This window comes from Nyctibius grandis, chromosome 7 (assembly GCF_013368605.1).
Source record: "Nyctibius grandis isolate bNycGra1 chromosome 7, bNycGra1.pri, whole genome shotgun sequence".
NCBI classification, from domain to species: Eukaryota; Metazoa; Chordata; class Aves; order Nyctibiiformes; family Nyctibiidae; genus Nyctibius; species Nyctibius grandis.
Window position 1 is genome coordinate 7015125 of NC_090664.1, and position 19070 is coordinate 7034194.

Sequence of the window (19070 nt, forward strand, 5' to 3'; positions counted from 1 at the left end):
ACCACTTCAGTGACAGTTTTTGGTGCTGAGCTTGTCAGAGTTTGAAACACTTTGAAGGCATTATCCTTCTAAGCAAGTTATTCTGCCAAAAGCAAGCAAAATAGTTCAGGTGGAGCCCTATGATGGTAGTTATGCTGATTCCTCGGCTGTGGCTTTTCTTACTACCTAGGGTATGTCTCTGGTTGCTTTGTGTGAACTTGTGAGGTTTTCATCAGAATGCAACAGCCTGCAAATGGAAGCGAGGTCGGTTTGAATTATGTGAATTATGAATGTACACAGAGTCTTTTGCACCAAGTTTTACAGTATCATTAAATAAGTTCTTCAAAGTAGTGGAATTCTGGTGGAGAAATGATTGGAGGTGATAGTGTTGGCAGCAGTGTTAATTTAGAGAGATTACGTTTTTCATTGATTTAAAAAAAAACAACCACCACAAAACCAAATAAAAACACAGCAAAACTCAGCAAAGACCCTTGCTGAAATTTGGTTTAGGAGACCTCAGTCTATTATATTTACATTGATCGTTTATAAAATTCTGGCTTAAAAAAAAGGTTACATTTATGGGGAGCATATTGTCTGGCATCAGTCACTTAGGACTTAAAACATAAATAAAAGCCAGAGCAGTAATTTGGCAAGCACCCTACATATGTAACAAATCAGTGCAGGAGCTGGTGTTGGCTGTAGTTTACAAAGATCATCAACTAATTAAGCCATTTATAGTGAGCCAATCTCATGGTATTCCTCTTCTTGCCTTGATAACAGCTGAAGTCAATACAGGCTGTGGTCTGTGATGAGTGAAAGGACCTCACAGCCAGCGTTTCCCTTGTCTGTAGAAAGCAGCAGAACAAGCGTTTGTGCTTCTGTTGTAGTTTCATTGCTCCTGTTGTTGTTGCATTTACCAAAAGGAAAGGTATAGTCAGCTTGGATTATTCATCACTGGACAACTACTTCAGGTAACAAATGAGTTTTCTTTTGGACACAGATACATCCTTTTACAAACCAACCGATTGTGTTAAGCTACCTATCCTGCAGAACAGCAGGAAACAGGATTTATAGAGATCCAGCTCGTTAGTCTCTGGGTATGTCTTCTATGAACTGCTAGGGATGTGTAACATCTAAGAGGGGGATACTGAGTGCAAGGCAGTGACCTCTAGTTAAGGTCTAAATGCTAAGATGACTGCAAGTCAACAAAAGTAATTATCAGGAAATGCGATGTTCTGGTTGACATTTGCATGGTTTGTGCTGTTCTAGAAGGAAAACAAAGCTTGAGGCTGCTGTTGTTGTTTGTGTCATGTTTTTGCTTTTTCTGTTAGCAATGTAGTTTAAGCATATCTTGTTTCTTTTTTTTTTTTTTTAAGTGTGTATGTATTTTTACACATCCTTTCCTACGGGAAAGGATGGGCTGGGGAGCATAGCGACATGAAACCTGGGAGTACGTCAGTAATTGGATTTGGTTTTGTGCAGCCACAGGAAATTTAGTGATTGATTGAGGGCCTGGAAGTGTTGACCTTTCTTCAAGCCCACATGCCCCAGGGGCAACAGGATCCATTGATAGGTGGCTAAAAAATAACTATTGTTCACTGACATCCTTTGTTTTCTTGTTCTTCCTTTTTAAAACAGGTTTGAATTATAACTTGACTGCTGATGTGGCAAAGAAGGAAAAGAGCCAGCAACCCAGAGTTTACTTTGTGACTTCTGGAGAGACAGTGGGGCAGATCACAGAGAAGTTACAATTGTCATACATGCAGGAAAAGTGCGAGCATTACCTAGCATATGTCAAGGTCAGTTCATTCCTGTCCTTACTTACATTGGCCTCACTGCAATTCCACTCTTTTTTTTTTTTTTTTTTTTTTCCAAATATTCAACCAATTAAAGTGGTGCTGCTTGGCTTTGGCTGTTCTTTGTTTTCCTGACAGATGAAAGAAGTTTTTTGTGTGGAAGCTCAGAACTTCTTGCTGAGCATGATTTGTCAGTCTGAGCACCATAGGGCCTTCAAGACCTGGTGCCAGGAATATCTATTTTATTTACTTTTGATCAGGTGCGTTTGTGGGGGATTTCTTTCTTCTTTTGGCTTGGTTTGTGGCTACGCTTGTTATAGTCAAAATAAGGAGGCAAAGTTTCTTTTTGGCAGGAGCAGCAGGTTTAGTGTTTAGTTTCGTGTAAGGTCTGACTGCACAAGGGGCTGGTGATGCAGTCTGCATGGGAATGGTAGGATAACGTGGGGTCTATTCTGAAGCAATTGGGCTCTTGGGTTTGAAGAGCACCCTGGATTTCATCTGAGCTTGAAAATAGCAGTGGGGTAACTTAATTTCACACATGTCATGGTCCTAGGGATACAGAGAGCACTTTCCAGACATGTTGGGTCATAAAGAAGGTCTGTTCTTCCTGGGACAAACTCTTTGTCCAGTGTCTGCTAGGACTGCAGTTATCTTCACTTGGCAGCTGTTGTTGAAGGAATGTCACCCAGATGCCATTCTGTTTGCAAAGTAAGCTCAATAGTTTTATTCTCAGCTGAGAAATGTATAGAATGGATTTGTAAATTATATAGGAAGGAGATTTATCTTTTAAACCGTGTGTGTTTTACAAGCGCTAATCTGTATCACCAGTCTAGAGAGCAGTGTGAGGCAATATGGTTGTGTGGCTGAGTTGCATATCCTCCTTACTGAAGAACATATTCCCATAGTATGATCTAAATTCAGTGGATATCACTTGGCACTGTCTTGTTTTGGGAATCTGGCAGGTCCAGACATCCCTAAATGTATAAACTTTTTCAGGAAGCTGCTTTGTACCTAAAAACTGTGAGAATGGGAGATAAAATTCATCCTTTGACTTTATCAACAATTTGTGCATGGCTGTTGAGAGAAAATAAAATAAATAAAGCGACCACCAAAGAGGAAATGATGTCCTGTTGTGTGGATCTCTGGGCAGAAACTAGATTATCTTCTGTGTGTGTTTATTTCTGGAACAACCTTTACTTTGTGCTGTGGAAAAGCTTGTGAAATAAAATGTAGACATATGTGGTTGCCATCACTTAGAAAATGTGGCTGTGAGTTTACTAATTCTGGTCTTTCTCAAATGAGCACATCTGGTTAGGCTTTAATGTATTGAGTTCAGCTGAAAAGGAGCATGTACCTTTCTATCTTAGCCCAATAATGATTTCTTTCACATCAGTCCTGTTGTAGTTTTTGGGTACTGCACAGAATTTGTTAAAGGGCAACATATGCCCAGGAAACTATTTTATTTATTGTAGCATTTCTAGATGATGTTGGGAATGCAAAGGTAAGAACTATTTTTCTGGAGAATTCCTGGGAAATTTGACTTTTATAGTCAAGAGAATCATTTAAACATGTTTAAAAATACCAACAACTTAAAGCAAAACAGGTGGTTAACAAACAAGGCTACTGGCTTTCTGTATGATATAAACAGCTATTTCTCACAGTTGGAAGAATAGCAGGAAGTGTGGTTTGTTCGTGTAAGGGAGAACGCGAAGCAGTGGAGAGAGATAATCCCAGTGCTTTCATGGGAAAGGTGATACAATCCACGAGGCTACATGACATTAGAAACATCAAAGAGAGCCCTGGAGACACTGGAGGAGTGGAAATGGGGTCATGATCTTTCGCTGCTATCCTTAAGTAACAGCTAGTAAAACAAAAACCCTGAAAAACAAAAAACCCTCTCCAAATGCCAACCGGAAATCTCCTTGATTGCACAGTTTTGTGATGGAATGGGTGATAAAAGATGTGGGCTTAAAATATATGAAGTATTTCACTTAGGCTTTCCTCCTTCTTGTATTTTACTGTATGCCTGATGAATTCGCTTCCATGGCAAATTGGGTTGCTTGCAGTTGCATCCTTAATCTGTTTACTTTATTATTGCTCATTTGAATCTCTGGTGACAAACAGGTTTATATGATAACGTGATGTTGTCAGTTCTGTACTGCCTGGGATCAAGGATAGAGAAGCTGTTTGGACTTAGGTGTGACCTTCTGTGCTAGCTTGACAAACCCTGCTAGGTAAACAAGTTGTCAAGTCCAAATGGCACGCAGCAGAGCTCCATAGGTTACGTTAGTTAAATGACAGCCTGTGCCAGGTCTTGCTGGATGACACTGTCTTACCAACATGTAGTTCTAGCATGTTAGAGGCATAAAACAGGACTGAGAAAAGTTATGGAAAAACTAGACCTATACAAGCTTGCTGCAATTTCTTTTGACAGGTTTGATCTCAAGAGACCCCAATGAAACTGAGCACTGAAAGAGTTGCAGGCTGCAAATAAACGGACAGGAGTAATCATTAAATTGTTTTGCAATTGATAAGTCTCAATGTTTTGAGCTTGCCTCCTTTCCTATTTGTGGTCCCCTCTCAGGACAGGAGCTAGTGTCCTTATTGCTGCTAATGAATTTGAGTATTAAAGTCTGTCTGTACTCATAACTCTGTGACTGAGATAAATGGATCGTGGAAGGTTTGTAGGATATATGTAGTTCAGAAGTTGATCTTGTACAAGGCAGGCTACTGAATTACAGTTGAAGTTGCTAGAATTATGGTAATTTATGAGAAAATGTGTTTTTCTGGTTGAGAGGTTCTCCTCCCCCTCTACTCTGCCCTGGTGAGGCCGCATCTGGAATATTGTGTCGAGTTCTGGGCCCCTCAGTTCAAGAAGGACAGGGAACTGCTAGAGAGAGTCCAGCGCAGAGCCACGAAGATGATTAAGGGAGTGGAACATCTCCCTTATGAGGAGAGGCTGAGGGAGCTGGGTCTCTTTATCTTGGAGGAGACTGAGGGGTGACCTCATTAATTTTTATAAATATGTAAAGGGCAAGTGTCATGAGGATGGAGCCAGGCTCTTCTCAGTGACATCCCTTGACAGGACAAGGGGCAATGGGTGCAAGCTGGAACACAGGAGGTTCCACATAAATATGAGGAAAAACTTCTTTACGGTGAGGGTAACTGAACACTGGAACAGGCTGCCCAGAGAGGTTGTGGAGTCTCCTTCTCTGGAGACATTCAAAACCCGCCTGGACGCGTTCCTGTGTGATGGGATCTAGGCAATCCTGCCCCGGCAGGGGGATTGGACTAGATGATCTTTCGAGGTCCCTTCCAATCCCTAACATTCTGTGATCCTGTAATGAAATGAAGGTGCTTCGAGACTTCAAAATGCTTTGTTTGGTTTTGTAGTGGATATGGGTAAGTAGAGGAGAGATGTAGTTTTCTGATTCTTTTTCTTTCTTTCTTCCCCCCCCCTCTCCATTGGAATCTGTTTGATGATTTCTCATTAAGAAACTTTAATTCTTTAGTATACCTAGACAGTAATTCCAATACTTGCAGTGCCTCAGGTGTCATCTGCAAAAGTTGCATTTGTTTTAATTTAAACAACCTTTGGAGGTTTGACTGATACATTCAGTAGAAGATGGGCAGCTGGAGCAAGTGGCTGTTAATTGAGAAGTTCAGGAGCATCGCTGGTTTTCTTCTGTCAGTGCGTAGCTGATCATCGCTGCCTCTTGGGAGGTGCTCTGCTGCTGGACAGTTCCTTCTCTGGCCACCCAGGGATGATGGTGCTGCCAGTCGCCTTTAACTATGGTAAAAATAGTAACAGGAGGTAAATACATTACGTGGTAACCTTCCATCAACTTTGCTGGAGGAAAATAAAGCAAAAGTTTAAATCTGATTAACTTTTTTCTTTTTTTAAAATGGATTTGTTTTTTGGTAAGAGGAATGGCAAACTGTGAGAAAATGGAACGTGGTACTAGGAGGAGAAGGAGCAGAGGTGCAGAAGCAGGTAGAAACAGAAAAGATGAAGAAAATAAATGGGTTTGGAGACTTTACAAGTGTCCCCTTAATATTTGGGCCCGCAGCTGAAATGTAAAGTTTTCTCTTGGGAACTGCACTTGTTTGATGGCGCTCAGAAGACTTGAGCTGTGTGTTTAAGACATGTTGTGATCAGGGCATCAGCTTTGAGGAAACATTGTTTCCAGTAACTGTCCTGGTTGTTTCCTGCTTATATGGGCTCCCCTGATATTTAGGGTAGATTTGCCCGTGCATAGGACAAGAGAGTTCGACACAGGCAGCAAAGAACATTGTGCCCGCAGATTTATGCAGGGTCAAATCTTGTCTTCCTTGATTTATCACAAAGGTGTAATGGTGATGATGGTGAAAGCCCCTTGTATGGTTCCTGCATTTACTGAAGAAACTCTGTCTGGTTTCTTACCCCAGCGCGGGGCAGCCAGCTGGGCTGCCTGTTGCTACCAGTCACTGCTGTCTGTGTGCAGAGTGAATGTTGTAATAGCTTCAAACACCATCAGCAGTCCTGGCACACGATTAAACCAGACACAGCATTTATATTTTCCAGAGATCTTTATCTTGGTGACTGTCTGGTTGTTTTAAGCAGTCTCACGTCGCTCATTGTTTTAACTCTTATTGGCTCCAGTCATAGCTCATGGGGAGGATGAGGCTGAGAAGCAACAGAGGAGTGGTGATACCGAAGGCCCTTCATAAAGGCATGTAGGTGAGGAGGTTGTGCTGTGTTTGTATAGGCAGTTTTGGAATAAAATGCCGCCTTTTCAGCAGAAATTGTACAGCTATGTTTTGTTCAGTGCTGAAATATCTAGCCAAATTTTGCCTTTTATAAGTATGTTTATGGCCTTTGTCTGCCATGCATCACTTACCTCGTGTCTCTAAAGATACTCTGGGCTGCTGATCTCACACAACTTCATCTCTAGTGCTTGCCAGTTTTAGTCAGTGTCTGTGGTTGATTGTTTCTCCCTCTGTAGCTGTTTGATCTCATCTGAGGGGGGTGCATGTATTGAAGTAGTTTATTTTTAATCTATAGTAATCTGTTTGTTTTCTAGAGTCTGGGTAGCAAAGCATTCTTTCTCACCAATGCATGTGATGTAGAGAAGGTATCATTTTGATCATTTGCAAGATGAACTTTCTTCTGAAAGCTGTCTGCCTGTGAATTAGCATTTCTATGTTAAGGTTTGGCTAGTGGTGTTACAGGATATAGAGAGACAGCCAGAGACACTCAAGAGCTTATTTTGATGGTTTTGTTTGTTTGGGTTTGTTTTGTTTTGGTTTTTTTTTTTGTTTGTTTTTTAATGGGGCTGGTTTCTCCCATACTGTCAACATGGAGCCTTTTGGAGGGCGGAGGTATCGGCAGAGCTGAAGCACTCAAATTAGGTTTGGTGGCTTCAGGCTGAGCCTGGTTGCTCACATTTGGAGAGGCCTTTCCTGGGATGCTGGTGCTGCACGTGGTGTATTGTGTATTAGACGTGGAGGATAAGGAGGAAGAAGTGAAAATTGTTCCCTCAGAGAGTGCAGCTCCTCTTGGTAGTGACCCGTCTAGTCCTGTTCACCTCTCCCTGGGAGAGAAATCGGAGCAAGTCAGGGCATAACACTTGAACCAGAGACTGCTTTCACAGCAGCAACAGCTATGCAAACTTAGTCACGGCTATCTAGAATTTCACAGGGTTTGGACCACTGGGCAGATAAAGGGAGTGGTGACCTGTTCCAGCCTGCAGCAGGAAGTTTTATCATCACTGCAAGAAAGACGAAAGCTGCTGTGTAGTTTTGCCAGGAATGATGACTACAGTGAGATTCAGTGCTAAGACCAAGAGCAGAGTTGATATCTTTGGGTTTGTTCCTTTTTGTTGTTTTATATAAATTTTTCTTTTCCCTTTTGCTGAGCCAACTAGAGAAACTGTCGGGCTGAGCCAGATGCAGTCATAGCCTATGTTCAGTCTTAAAGGGCTGTGGGATAGGTTGGGTGATCGTGAAGCACAGAGGTTTATTTACAGAAGCATACTTTCCGGAACAATTCTGTTTTCCAATACTGCGTAAAGTGTGCTCATGCTCATAATCCATTAGCACAGCCTGCCTCCCCTCCAGCAGAGCAAAATAAATACAATCTTAGCAAAATAAACATAGTGTTTTCTGTTGCCTTACACAATTGTAAAGTGATCAACCCTCTCCTTTCGGATACACTCTGGCCAGCACTGTGTAGAGCTGATGTCTCACCTTGCAAAATAAGCCAGGGAGAGAGAGGCTGCATTTTTTCCTGAGAAGCTCATATGGGCAAGGGAAGAACAGTTGTTAGACACCTAACTCTGTGTTCCTTTTCATTGCCCCTTAAGTACAGGGATTTAAACATACCAGAAAGAGTATTAGGAGTTGATGGGAAGACTGACATCTTTGAGCTGAGCATTAACTGTATCAAGATTTAAATACTGTTAATGACCATGCAGTCGTCATTGGATTTTCCAAAGGTTTTTGCAAGGTTCACCAAGAGCAAGTAAGGTTGTATTTCAAGAGTGAGCTTATACTCGTTTGAAACTGTCCTGCATAATGTGGCCAAAATGAAGCTGCCAAATATGTCTGGTATAAGCATCCTTTCAGAGGGGACCCATGCTGTAAGTGGTTAAGTGCTGTAAGATCTGCAAGAGCCAGTAGTGCAGCTACATAGGAGAGCAAATTGTGGCAGATATTGTGCTATTAAATGTTTTGGTGCTATGTTCTACTGGACAGTGTAGCTAGTAGGGCTGTTTGATAGCCCAAAAGGTCTTTTGTCCTGAGGCCAGTGGGAGTTTTTCAGCTGTAACTGAAGGCAGAGATTTTGCCCAGATATCCTCCCTGCCCATCTCCCCAGGTTTGTAAAGAAACCACTTTTATTCCCCTCACACTGATAAATGATATAATGGGGTGGAAGATCATAGAATCATAGAATTGTTTAGGTTGGAAAAGACCTCTAAGATTATCAAGTCCAACTGTTAACCTAGCACTGCCAAGTCCACCACTAAACCACGTCCCTAAGCGCCACGTCTATAGGTCTTTTAAATACCTCCAGGAATGATGACTCCACCACTTCCCTGGACAGCCTGTTCCAGTGCTTGACAACCCTTTCAGTGAAGATATTTTTCCTAATATCCTATCTAAACCTCCCCTGGCACAACTTGAGGCCCTTTCCTCTCATCCTATTGCTTCCTATTGGGAGAACAGACCAACATCCACCTCGCTATAACCTCCTTTCAGGTAGTTGTAGAGAGCAATAAGGTCTCCCCTCAGCCTCCTTTTCTCCAGGCTAAACAACGCCAGGTCCCTCAGCCATTCCTCATAAGACTTGTGCTCCAGATCCTTCACCAGCTTCGTTGCCCTTCTTTGGACTCTCTCCAGCACCTCAATGTCTTTCTTGTAGTGAGGGGCCCAAAACTGAACACAGTATTTGAGGTGCGGCCTCACCAGTGCCGAGTACAGGGGGACAATCACTTCCCTTGCCCTGCTGGCCACACTATTTCTGATACAAGCCAGGATGCTGTTGGCCTTCTTGGCCACCTAGGCACACTGCTGGCTCATATTCAGCCAGCCATCGATCAACACCTCCAGGTCCTTTTCCACCAGGCACTTTCCAGCCACTCTTCCCAAGCCTGTAGCATTGCATGGGGTTGTTCTGACCCAAGTGCAGGACCCAGCATTTGGCCTTGTTGAACCTCATGCAATTGGCCTTGGCCCATCAATCCAGCCTGTCCGATCTCTCTGTAGAGATTTAATGTCTCCTTCTTTCTGGTTGGAGGGTGTCTTTGAGTGTTTTCTGCTTTGCATGAAGCTTGTGCATTATAAAAACAACAAAACAAAAAAAATGCATTCCATTTCAACTTTTAGCAAGGTTTTTACTGTATTTCACTGTTGCTCTTCGACTTTTGCCAGCATGTATGAAAAAGGCCAGGTACACTGTTTATGGCCCAGACAGAAACTTGGTTGCTCTTGTGGAGCTGTTGTCAGACAAAGTGCCTGGTTAATCACATTCATGAATCCAAGTGGAGAGATTTTATGCTCCCCAAATGAAATAAATATCATCTTGAATGAGGCTCAGTTAGTAGACTTACAGCAGAGCAGCTGCTGAAATTCTGCTTTGCCTGCTTTGTATTTCTTTTTACTTGCCTTTTTTCAACTGCATTCTTCCCCACTAAACCCTAAAGGGATCCAAATCTTTAATCTTGAGCCCTTTGATAAACTTGTCCTTTTCATATATTCTTTAATGGGAAATAAATACCCTTATTTTTTTTCAAGTAGTCTCTCAAATACATAACTACTTTCTTAACTTTTAATGGAGTTGAGAATTACTTTTATAGCACGTAAAGTCTTAATGAAGCACGACACTTAATTGCTGCTCATAGACATTCAGTAGCAGGCATACACCTGGCTTTACTGTCTTCCTACTGATAGATTTTTGTCCAATACTGTAGTTCCTCAAAAAGAGATTTCATTTGCAGATTAAACCTTTTGCAGACCCAGAAGGGGTAGATTTAGGCCTGGACGGAGTATGGCTCTTTTAGGGAGGAGGATACCAGAGCCCACGGTTTGGAGAGGCTATCCATGGGGCTTTTGTCTAAGGGGAGTCATTGCATTTCTTAGTGATGGCACTTTTAGGAAGTGAATGGCCAAACAGAGATAAAAGAGGTGCTGCACCTTGTGCTAGGAAAAGTCATTTCAAAAGACAGGTGATGATGGACAGGAATGTTTTTGCTTTCTCTGGCATTCCTGGTTAACCAAAGAGCTTATTTTCTCAGGTGGAAAGAAGCAACAAAGGCGGCAACACTACTGTTTTAGAAACTTCCTAAGCTTGTTTTTTTGTACAGAGTGATATAAACTAAACACGTGATGGCAATTTGTGCCGTAAAAGTTTATTAGTACTTCTTTGGGCCAAATTTACACTTAAGGGGAATACGCTTAATGCTAGAGTCTTGCTGCAGAAAATTACAATAGGGAACAGCTTGTTTGTCTTAGTGGTTTTCCTGTTTATAACACATGGAGGAATATCAGTCTGTGCGGTAATCTCAGACACACACATGTACACGGTCGGCTTATCCTGTCCAAACTGTGGAGTACCTAAAATTATCACCCTTTCATTTTGCTACCCTTAGGAAGGAATGAGCAAGGCACTTCATTGGGAAACATTGGTGGCAACTTCCAACAGAAAACTCCTCTCTAGGCTAAAAAGAAAACAATTAATTTTGCTGGCTGTGGCTTCTGGGTATGTTCCAAACCTATAACCTCCTCATAGTCAGAACAGACTTGGGTCTCCTGGGAGACTCTTACAGATGCTGTGTTTAGTTTGGTTTGGATGGCAACACGTAATGCTAATCCAGTGCCCTAATTCATACAGAAAGTGCCTGACAATGTTTGAAGAAATGTGGGAGTAATAGGTTGCAGGCATAGAGCTTTTTTGGCAGAAAATGCCTTTTCTCCCTTTCTCCCCCACTACATAACTTCAGTGGTGGAACTGAATTAATCTTGGACTCCTGAGGTCCAGAAACAATTGAGGAAAGGTGCATACTCTGTGCTGTTGCCCTCACCCCCACATGCCCACTGGCATTTCCATATGCAACAAGGTAGTTACAGATGGTATGGTTGTGCTGGTGATCAAAAGTTACATCCCTGGTCATAGGCTTCCAGTCTGTTACGTAATTTTAGTTATTGATTCCCCTTGTAGAGCTCCATGACCTCTCCCGGAGTCCCCGTTATTTTAGGGAATGTTTAGTATTCTGTAACACTTAGAAAAGGTAGTTATCTGGGCAGTCAAATTGTTTTCCACTTGTCCACAATGTCTTTGACTGAATGGAGCATGCTTAAGCTTGTTTCCTGACTTTATATACAAGATGTTCTTACGAATTGGATGCATTAGGCAAATTAGCTTGTGCTTCTCCACTTTGGTGTGTCATGATTTTACAATGGCCGTTTCTCCCATTGAATGTTTGTGACCACTGTGCTTGCTTTCAGCGGTCACTTTTGCTTTGAAAAAATGATCGTCTTTGAAAATAAGCATACTTTGAAAGCTATCCTCAAAGCAGTGAAGCAGTCAGATTTTAGGAATATGTGCAGTCTAATTTTGAGGGTTTGTTTCTTCCATTGGTGTCCTCTGGCTGGCTCACAGCAAAATGTGCCATTTGTTTTCATCTGGTCTTAAAATTTGTATTGCTGTGTGTGAATTACACAGCTTCAAAAGAACAGTTTTCAGAAGGAAATATTGTAAAGGCTGCATAGAACATAATTAACTGATTGATTATTAAGCAAAAACTCCATGTTACTGCACTAGAGAGGTTTCTCTGATCAAATTCCACCAAGAATATAATGTAGCAACTTCAGCGTTTCACAGAAAATTTCACCAGAGGATCTTCTAGTCTGCCTTTATTGTCAAGTTATTGACCACTTTTTCTGCCTAAGTTGCATCTATTGATGTTAATGGTTTCTCATATGTAACACAAGCAGTTTCTTGTAAATAAAGTCCTCCTTGAAATTATTTGTGAAAACTTATCTTCTCCATGAAAACCTGAAAAATACTTCATAATGAATGGCTTTTGCATGCTTTTTATGCACTATCAATTATTTTATTGCCATCTTATTGTTCCAGCTATTTTTAATCTCCATTTATGTGTAGGTTTTAAGGCACCGAATATGTTTTACTCTGTGATATGTGAATGTGCCTAATACCATAAGGCTAGGACTGGGTGATAGCCCGACTGTAATAAAAAATAATAATGAAGAGAATCCTGCAATGGTTTGTATTGCTTTTTTTTTTTTGTCTTGGGAGAGGACCCAGGTCTGGCGGTAAATTCTAGACTGAAATGTGAAGCTGTAAATCTCAGGGAATCTAATGTGAGAGTAAAGTAAATTTACTACTTCCTCCTTTTGGTGCACACACTGCATCACTTAAGACTTCCTTAGATGACAAAGTAAGTTAAAAATACAACTAGTTAAACTTGTCATGACTTAGTAATTTTCATCCTATTAGCAGATATGCAGCTTCTCATTTGGCAAGACTGACTATAAGGGAACTGACATTTATGTAACTTTGGTGAGAAGAAAACAGTGTAAAAATAGAAACAACTAACAAAGAATGTAAGCTAGAACAGGATATATCTTATATAAATTTATACCTTTCACATATTTTTGACCTGCTAGGATATAAAAAGCACAAAGGGAAACGTACCATTAGCCACGAAAAAGTGGTTTTGGTGAAGTCCAAGTGTATAGGAACAACAGTCTGAGGGAAAGGCTTTTAAAATCCCTTCCCTGTAAGAGACGAAGCTCTCACTCTGCATGCAAATTTGACTTGTGTGGTCTTGCTCTGGGAGCTAGAAAGGATGCGAAAATTGAAAAGCCAGAAACTTCATTGTGCTTCATGGAGGAAAAAAAAAAAGATGTTGAAATACACATGAGGCTTTTACCCTCTTGCTTCTCCCCCTTTCACTGGGGAGAGGCAGTGGATCATGGATGCTTTGAGAACTGACTGGACAGCAGAGATTGTCTGTAAGACACCTTGGATGTTTTTAGAAAGTGTTGAGGTTTTCAATCCTTAAATAATAATTAAAAAAAAAAAAAAAAGGTGGCAATTGTTCCTGCAAGTGTAGAAGCAGCAACAGTGTTGGAGCAGCACAATCTGTAAACTTGGAGGGTGGGTTTGTTGTGTTTTTTTTTTCCTTTTCTTTCTCTTCAGTCTCTACTCTGTCTTTCAGGTACAAAGTCCTTGAGACCAGAGTGAAAAATTGTAAAGCAGAACCTTTTTGTTATTGTTTTCTCATAAGGATTTTCTTTATTCAGAGAAAACAGGTGGTTTCATGCAACTGTAATAGCGATAAAGTATTCCTTTTAAATCACTGAGCAGATCACTGGGTGGTTCTGAATCACTCTTTTTGTTATGTGCCACTGGGGGAAACCATTGCTTCATGCCCTGGTAAAGTACAAAAGCCTGACGAATTCACATGGCAACACACACAATTTGGTATAAAAATATTACCCCCATGAGTGACTCCAGTTCCCATTTGTGGTGCATGACCCTTCCACCCCAGAAGCAGCTGGCCCAGGAAAGGCTGCTGGTTTGCCCCCAGTCAGTGAGCTCTGCAGTTCATGGTTAAGGGGAGGCTTGGGCTTTCTAGCTGGAATGGGCAATCCACAAGCTCCCTGTGACTTGGAGATGTCAGTCAGAGGGCCCTGGCACACACGAGTGTTCAACCTATCCACTGCTCATTGTAGGAAGGGAGCTGGAGGAGGTGGTTTCCATTTTCTTGTGTTACCCATGGGATAGTTTCCATGAAAGCTGCCCATGTCTGCTCTCAAATTGCAGCAGCAAAAATCATGAGCTGTGCTTTGAGAGGCTGAGCCCTGGAGCACAGCCAGGTTTGGGAGCCCGGTCCGACGTCTTTGCTGAGACAGCACAAGCACTGCAACCCTGGCAAGAGAAATCAATGGCAAAAAACTGTCCCAAGCTTCAACAAGGGGTGAGGATCTCGCCTCGAGACCAGAGCAGACCCTACTCACAGAAGATAGTGTTTTCAAAGCCTTTCCTGTTTAAAGCGATTGGGACAGTGCTTCTGCCTCTGGTATTTCCATTTCTGCTCAATGCACTGGGGCAGGTTGTGCAGCCTGTATCTCTGCCTGACCAATAGATATTTAGTCAGTTGTGGCAAAATGCATCCCTGAAATGGAGATACTGCATGAAACTATGCTGTGACATCATAGCCATTGCAAGCAATAAATATTATCCAAAGTGCTGGTTTTTATTTGTCCCTTCCAAGAACTTGGACAAATGCCAGAATTTATTTTTAAACTTTATATAAGCAACTTAAATATTTGTGATGGCTCATTTTTTTTTCCTTACTATTTTGGGAACAGTCTTAATTTTGCCCTACATTGTTTCTGTTGGTCTTTTTTGACATTGGTTCTTTCTCTCCCCTTCTGTAACAAAATGATCTAATGTGCTGTGTTGACTGAAGGCTGGTGGGTTCAACAGAAGGTTGATTGCTTCAGGGAATGGGCAAAATGCGTTTACAGGGCTTCTGATGTGTCCCCCTCCTACTCACCAAGGCAGTTATTGTAAAAATCTAATGTTTCTGACTACATAATCTGTTTGTATCTTACTTTTGGTGTTAACACTGTCTTTTTTGTCTTGAAAGAGTACTCCTGAATGCAGTTCTGGAGAGCTGTGTGGTGGGCAGCCAGCTTAACACTTAATACTTATGTGTTATTACTATTCATCTTCTACTTCTGTAAAGATTCACCTTATATCTGTCCCTAATTCTTTAATGCAGTGATTCTTACATTGTCAGCCTTGAAAATGTTGTGAAGGCAATAAAGGTAAAACACTGCTTAGTAAGGTTCTGTAGATCTCTTCCTAATGCTTTTCTGACCACCTGTCCTCTTTGGGAGCCACTGCTCCCACTTACGCCAGAGGCACAGAAACTGCCACGATTCCTCATTGACTTCATCCCACAAAGTCAATGGGATTATTAAAGTACAGCAACACATCTGCCCTTCGTGATGATACCTCCTAAGACCTATTTATCTCTTTAGTGACTGGTTGCATCAGTCCAGGATTTTGGATTGCGAGCTGTCAGTATCAGGGACAGCCTTTGGTACGGACCCTTGTATAAACAGCAGCAGTGTTCATGGCTATAAACAGCCAGGGATACAGTCACTGTGATGGATGAGGAACTTGCAACGTTTGGATGTTTGAGGGGTTGTTTTCTTAAAACAGATGTCCCCAAAATAATCCAAAAGAGTATATAAGCTGTCTAAATCTTCTGAGAAAGCAAAGTTTAGGCTGAAGGTCCTGTGAGAGAAGGTTTTCCTCTCTTACACTTTTCAGTTCTGGCTTATCTGTAGATGCTTTGTAGGAGTGTTTCTGGGAAGGTATGTGCTCTCATACTTCCAGTTCCAGTTGGAACCAGAAAGAAAAGAAAGGTCAGAAATATTCAGTAGCTTATTAAGAAAAAAGAAAAAAAGCCAAAGCTTGAAAAGGCTCATGTAAAGCTTTGTATATGTGTTTTATTTTTGATATAGCGGCAGTGTTTGCCATCTAAACAGTGCAGTATTCTGCTGGTGGCTGAGAAGCAGGAAATGAAATAAGTGGGTATGAAGAAGAAACGAAGAACATCAGTGATGTGTCCATTTATACATTTATGTATCTCATACACTTCTAATGTCAATATGTAAGGACTATTTAAATGAATTTAGGATATAATGATGTGTTTCTAATTGTCATACCTCTCTCATCTTCTTCTTCAGCTTAAATTTTTTTTTCTCTCTAAATGCTCTATGTGTAAGTTTCGAGAACATCTTAGAGATCTGTGTTACATGTGATGTAGAGGGAAATCTAGTCAGCCAGGTGAATCCTTATGCTTTGTGATGTATTTTGCAAAGGACTTGTTACAAAATATAATAGATTGATACCTGGGAATCATCTTCACAACAAAACAGATGTTGTTTAGCATGTTGGTTTTCCTACTACTAAATCTCTTCTTGTTCTGCTGAATGCATTCCTCCAGTGCCAGGCTGGATGATAGGTGTAGGCCACACAAGACAAGTGTTGTGTAGAAGTTTTTCTTTGCTAACAGCTCAGTATTATCCAAAAAGAGCATGATATATGATCCCTGGAGAGTATGGCATGTAGGTTAGCTTAGATTGCCAAGAAGCGTACTGCCAAACTTTAAACTCCACCTAGGAGCTCATTGGTCTGTGCTGGACCTACAGCTGACTCTAGGCTTTGGCAGAGGAATTTAGCGTACCTCTATTGCAAACCGCTTCTCTTTAAAACCTTTTCGTCAGCTGACAACTGTCAAAACTGTGCGTCTGTAACTACAGATTGCAGTGTTTCAGGTGAGTGTGCTGATGTCCTTAATGAGTATTTGGTAATAACATAGTTAAGGAGAAGTGTGATCAGGTTTTGCTCATCTGTGTACCACTTGCAGTTTTGAACAGATGCAATATTGTTATTCGGCTTTGTCCTCGTCACTTGATCTGTGCTTCTCCCTCAGAAAAGTTTTTCCTTTTGAGGTGTAGCAAGAAGTTATTTTTGTGGATGCATATGACTAAATCTGGGTATGAAAGGACTGCATGAAGCTGTGGGCTGCAGATTATTATCTTATGTATCAGCAAACACAGATGATGGAAGTCTTGAGCCATGAGATTGCTTCACTAGACAGATGGATGAAACTAACTAAAAATCTGCAAGTTTATTTCATTCCCTTAGGAAAGGCCTTTGGGTCATAAAGTGTCTATACAAACAATCTTTATTTTTACTTTACTGTTATTACCACTAATTTACTAATATTTTGACTAATATTTACAACTTTTTAGTATGCATTTTCAGCTTATCCTTCGTTTTATACAGACCATACATTTCTGAGTAATGAGCCGGAATAAACTCCTGTCATTTGCATAACTAAGCCTTCTGCTGTTCCCCTTTTCTCTTACTTTGGAGCAGACTTGTTCATACGAAGAGAGAGGGAGTGATGCTAGTTTTTGTTAGTTATATTTACAGAAACCATCTCTAACTAAAATTTGTTTGAAAAAGAAAGTCTGTTTATAAGTAAGCTTATAAGATATCTTCTCTAGGAAAAGAAAAACAGTAAGGGTGTATTATAGTAGCATCTAAAAATTCCTAACAAGACATTAACTTTTACTGTGCTAGTCATGAACAAAAGCATGTTTAGGAACAGTCCTTTACCCTTTGGATGGGATAGTCTGTCAGGACCGCTCTTACCCTCTTTGCTTGAGAATCGCCGTTGAGTAATCCAGAGGAGGAGAAGTCACTGAAGGGAATGAGAGGTGGCTGCAGCTCTTGCATACAGTGTGTTATATTCTGTACTTATCTCAGATAGATCTCTTTCAAGCCTGGGTTTTATGAATGCAATTGCAAGGGGTAAAAGGATAAATATCCCTGATTTTTACCAGTCAGTGGTTGGGGAACTGTGGCGCTAAGCCATACCCCCTAGAATTGTATATGATCACAAGCAAAAACGATGTACCAGGCCCTTTGCTATGTAGGCAGTGGAGAGCAAGGAGAGCACGGCGTTGGGAGTCAGACCGCCCTTCAGCTGCGGAGTTTACGACATGATCTGTTGTAGCTAGATAATACACATGGATGAATTTTGTTTAATCTGTCAAGTGTATAGCTACAGCTGATTGAAACTTTGTTACCTTCTATATGTTTTATTTGTGACTTAAAAAATGTGTATTTATGTTTTAATGTTGCATTTGCAAATGGATCTTTTCAGTTGACAATCTTCAGATTTTTGTTAAAGCACCGAAAACGGGTGCAATTTTCCTTTTTTGTGTACAAGAAAGTGTTTTTTCCCATGTAGTCTCTTTCCCAAATAGTGCAAAGGGACTCATCTATGATGCTGAGCATATTTCATTCCAGCTCAGTCATTAAAGCTTGTTACTTCATAGCACTTTATGCCCCCTGGAAGAAATAAATGATTCTACTGCAGGGGAAGGTAGCATGACTTAAGACATTTTTGAGGAGTTTGTCTGGAACAAGATGTCAACATTGGTCATCTGAGAGAAAAAGTGACAGCAGCACTGGCATAAATGAGGCTGACGTTCATGACAGTGTGACGAGATGAGTGTCACCCATTCCATGTCTGTAGCTATTCACCTTTGGTTGCGCTTATAATTAATGGTAAAGAAATAGGCATTTTTAAGGCACAATTTGTTTGGCCCACTTCACATGTGTGTATTAGGGCAAGACAAGTCATACTCCATTGACTAGGTCTTCACTGGCTCACAAGAAAACCAAGGGCAACTTGTTGGAGAATGAATCCCACTCAGTCCAGTCCAGTGTTGTCTGACATTATTTGCAAGTTAAGAAGGAAAAATGCTAGTTGGTATTGATGCACTGATCTCTTTCCAATATTTTATTTATTCAGTGAATCAGATTGAATTTTAGCCAAAGGACTGGAATAGAGAAGTGGTACAGTCAAAACCCCACTTTCTACTCCACCCCCACTGCCTACAGTCAAATAACAAGAAAAAAAAATGAGGCTTTTCAGTTATAAATCTGAACTCAACATGGGACGTACAAGGTCTAGTTGAGTGAAAAGAAATGAAAGCGAGCAGAGCACAACAGCTGTCCTGTGTTTCTGTCTTTTCTGTCTGCTGGTGATGGCGTAAAATATATAGGAGTCTTTTTTTACATCCAAATCCTACTAATTTTCTTCAGCTTCACTGAAATGTGATGTGATGACTATCCACAATCAGCAAGTTTGTATTCCTGTATTACATTTGGGTATCCCACCTTGCTTTTAAAAT

At 41.0% G+C, this 19070-nt stretch overlaps 1 protein-coding gene across 1 annotated transcript in view; it reads left to right on the plus strand.

The window, feature by feature from the left end:
* ITGA9 (integrin subunit alpha 9) overlaps positions 1 to 19070 on the plus strand; it is a 236129-nt gene that overhangs the window by 51557 nt on the left and 165502 nt on the right. Inside the window, exon 15 of the mRNA XM_068405193.1 lies at positions 1618 to 1778. Within this exon, the coding sequence (XP_068261294.1) occupies positions 1618 to 1778 (161 nt within the window). The remainder of the gene's footprint in view (positions 1 to 1617; positions 1779 to 19070) is intronic.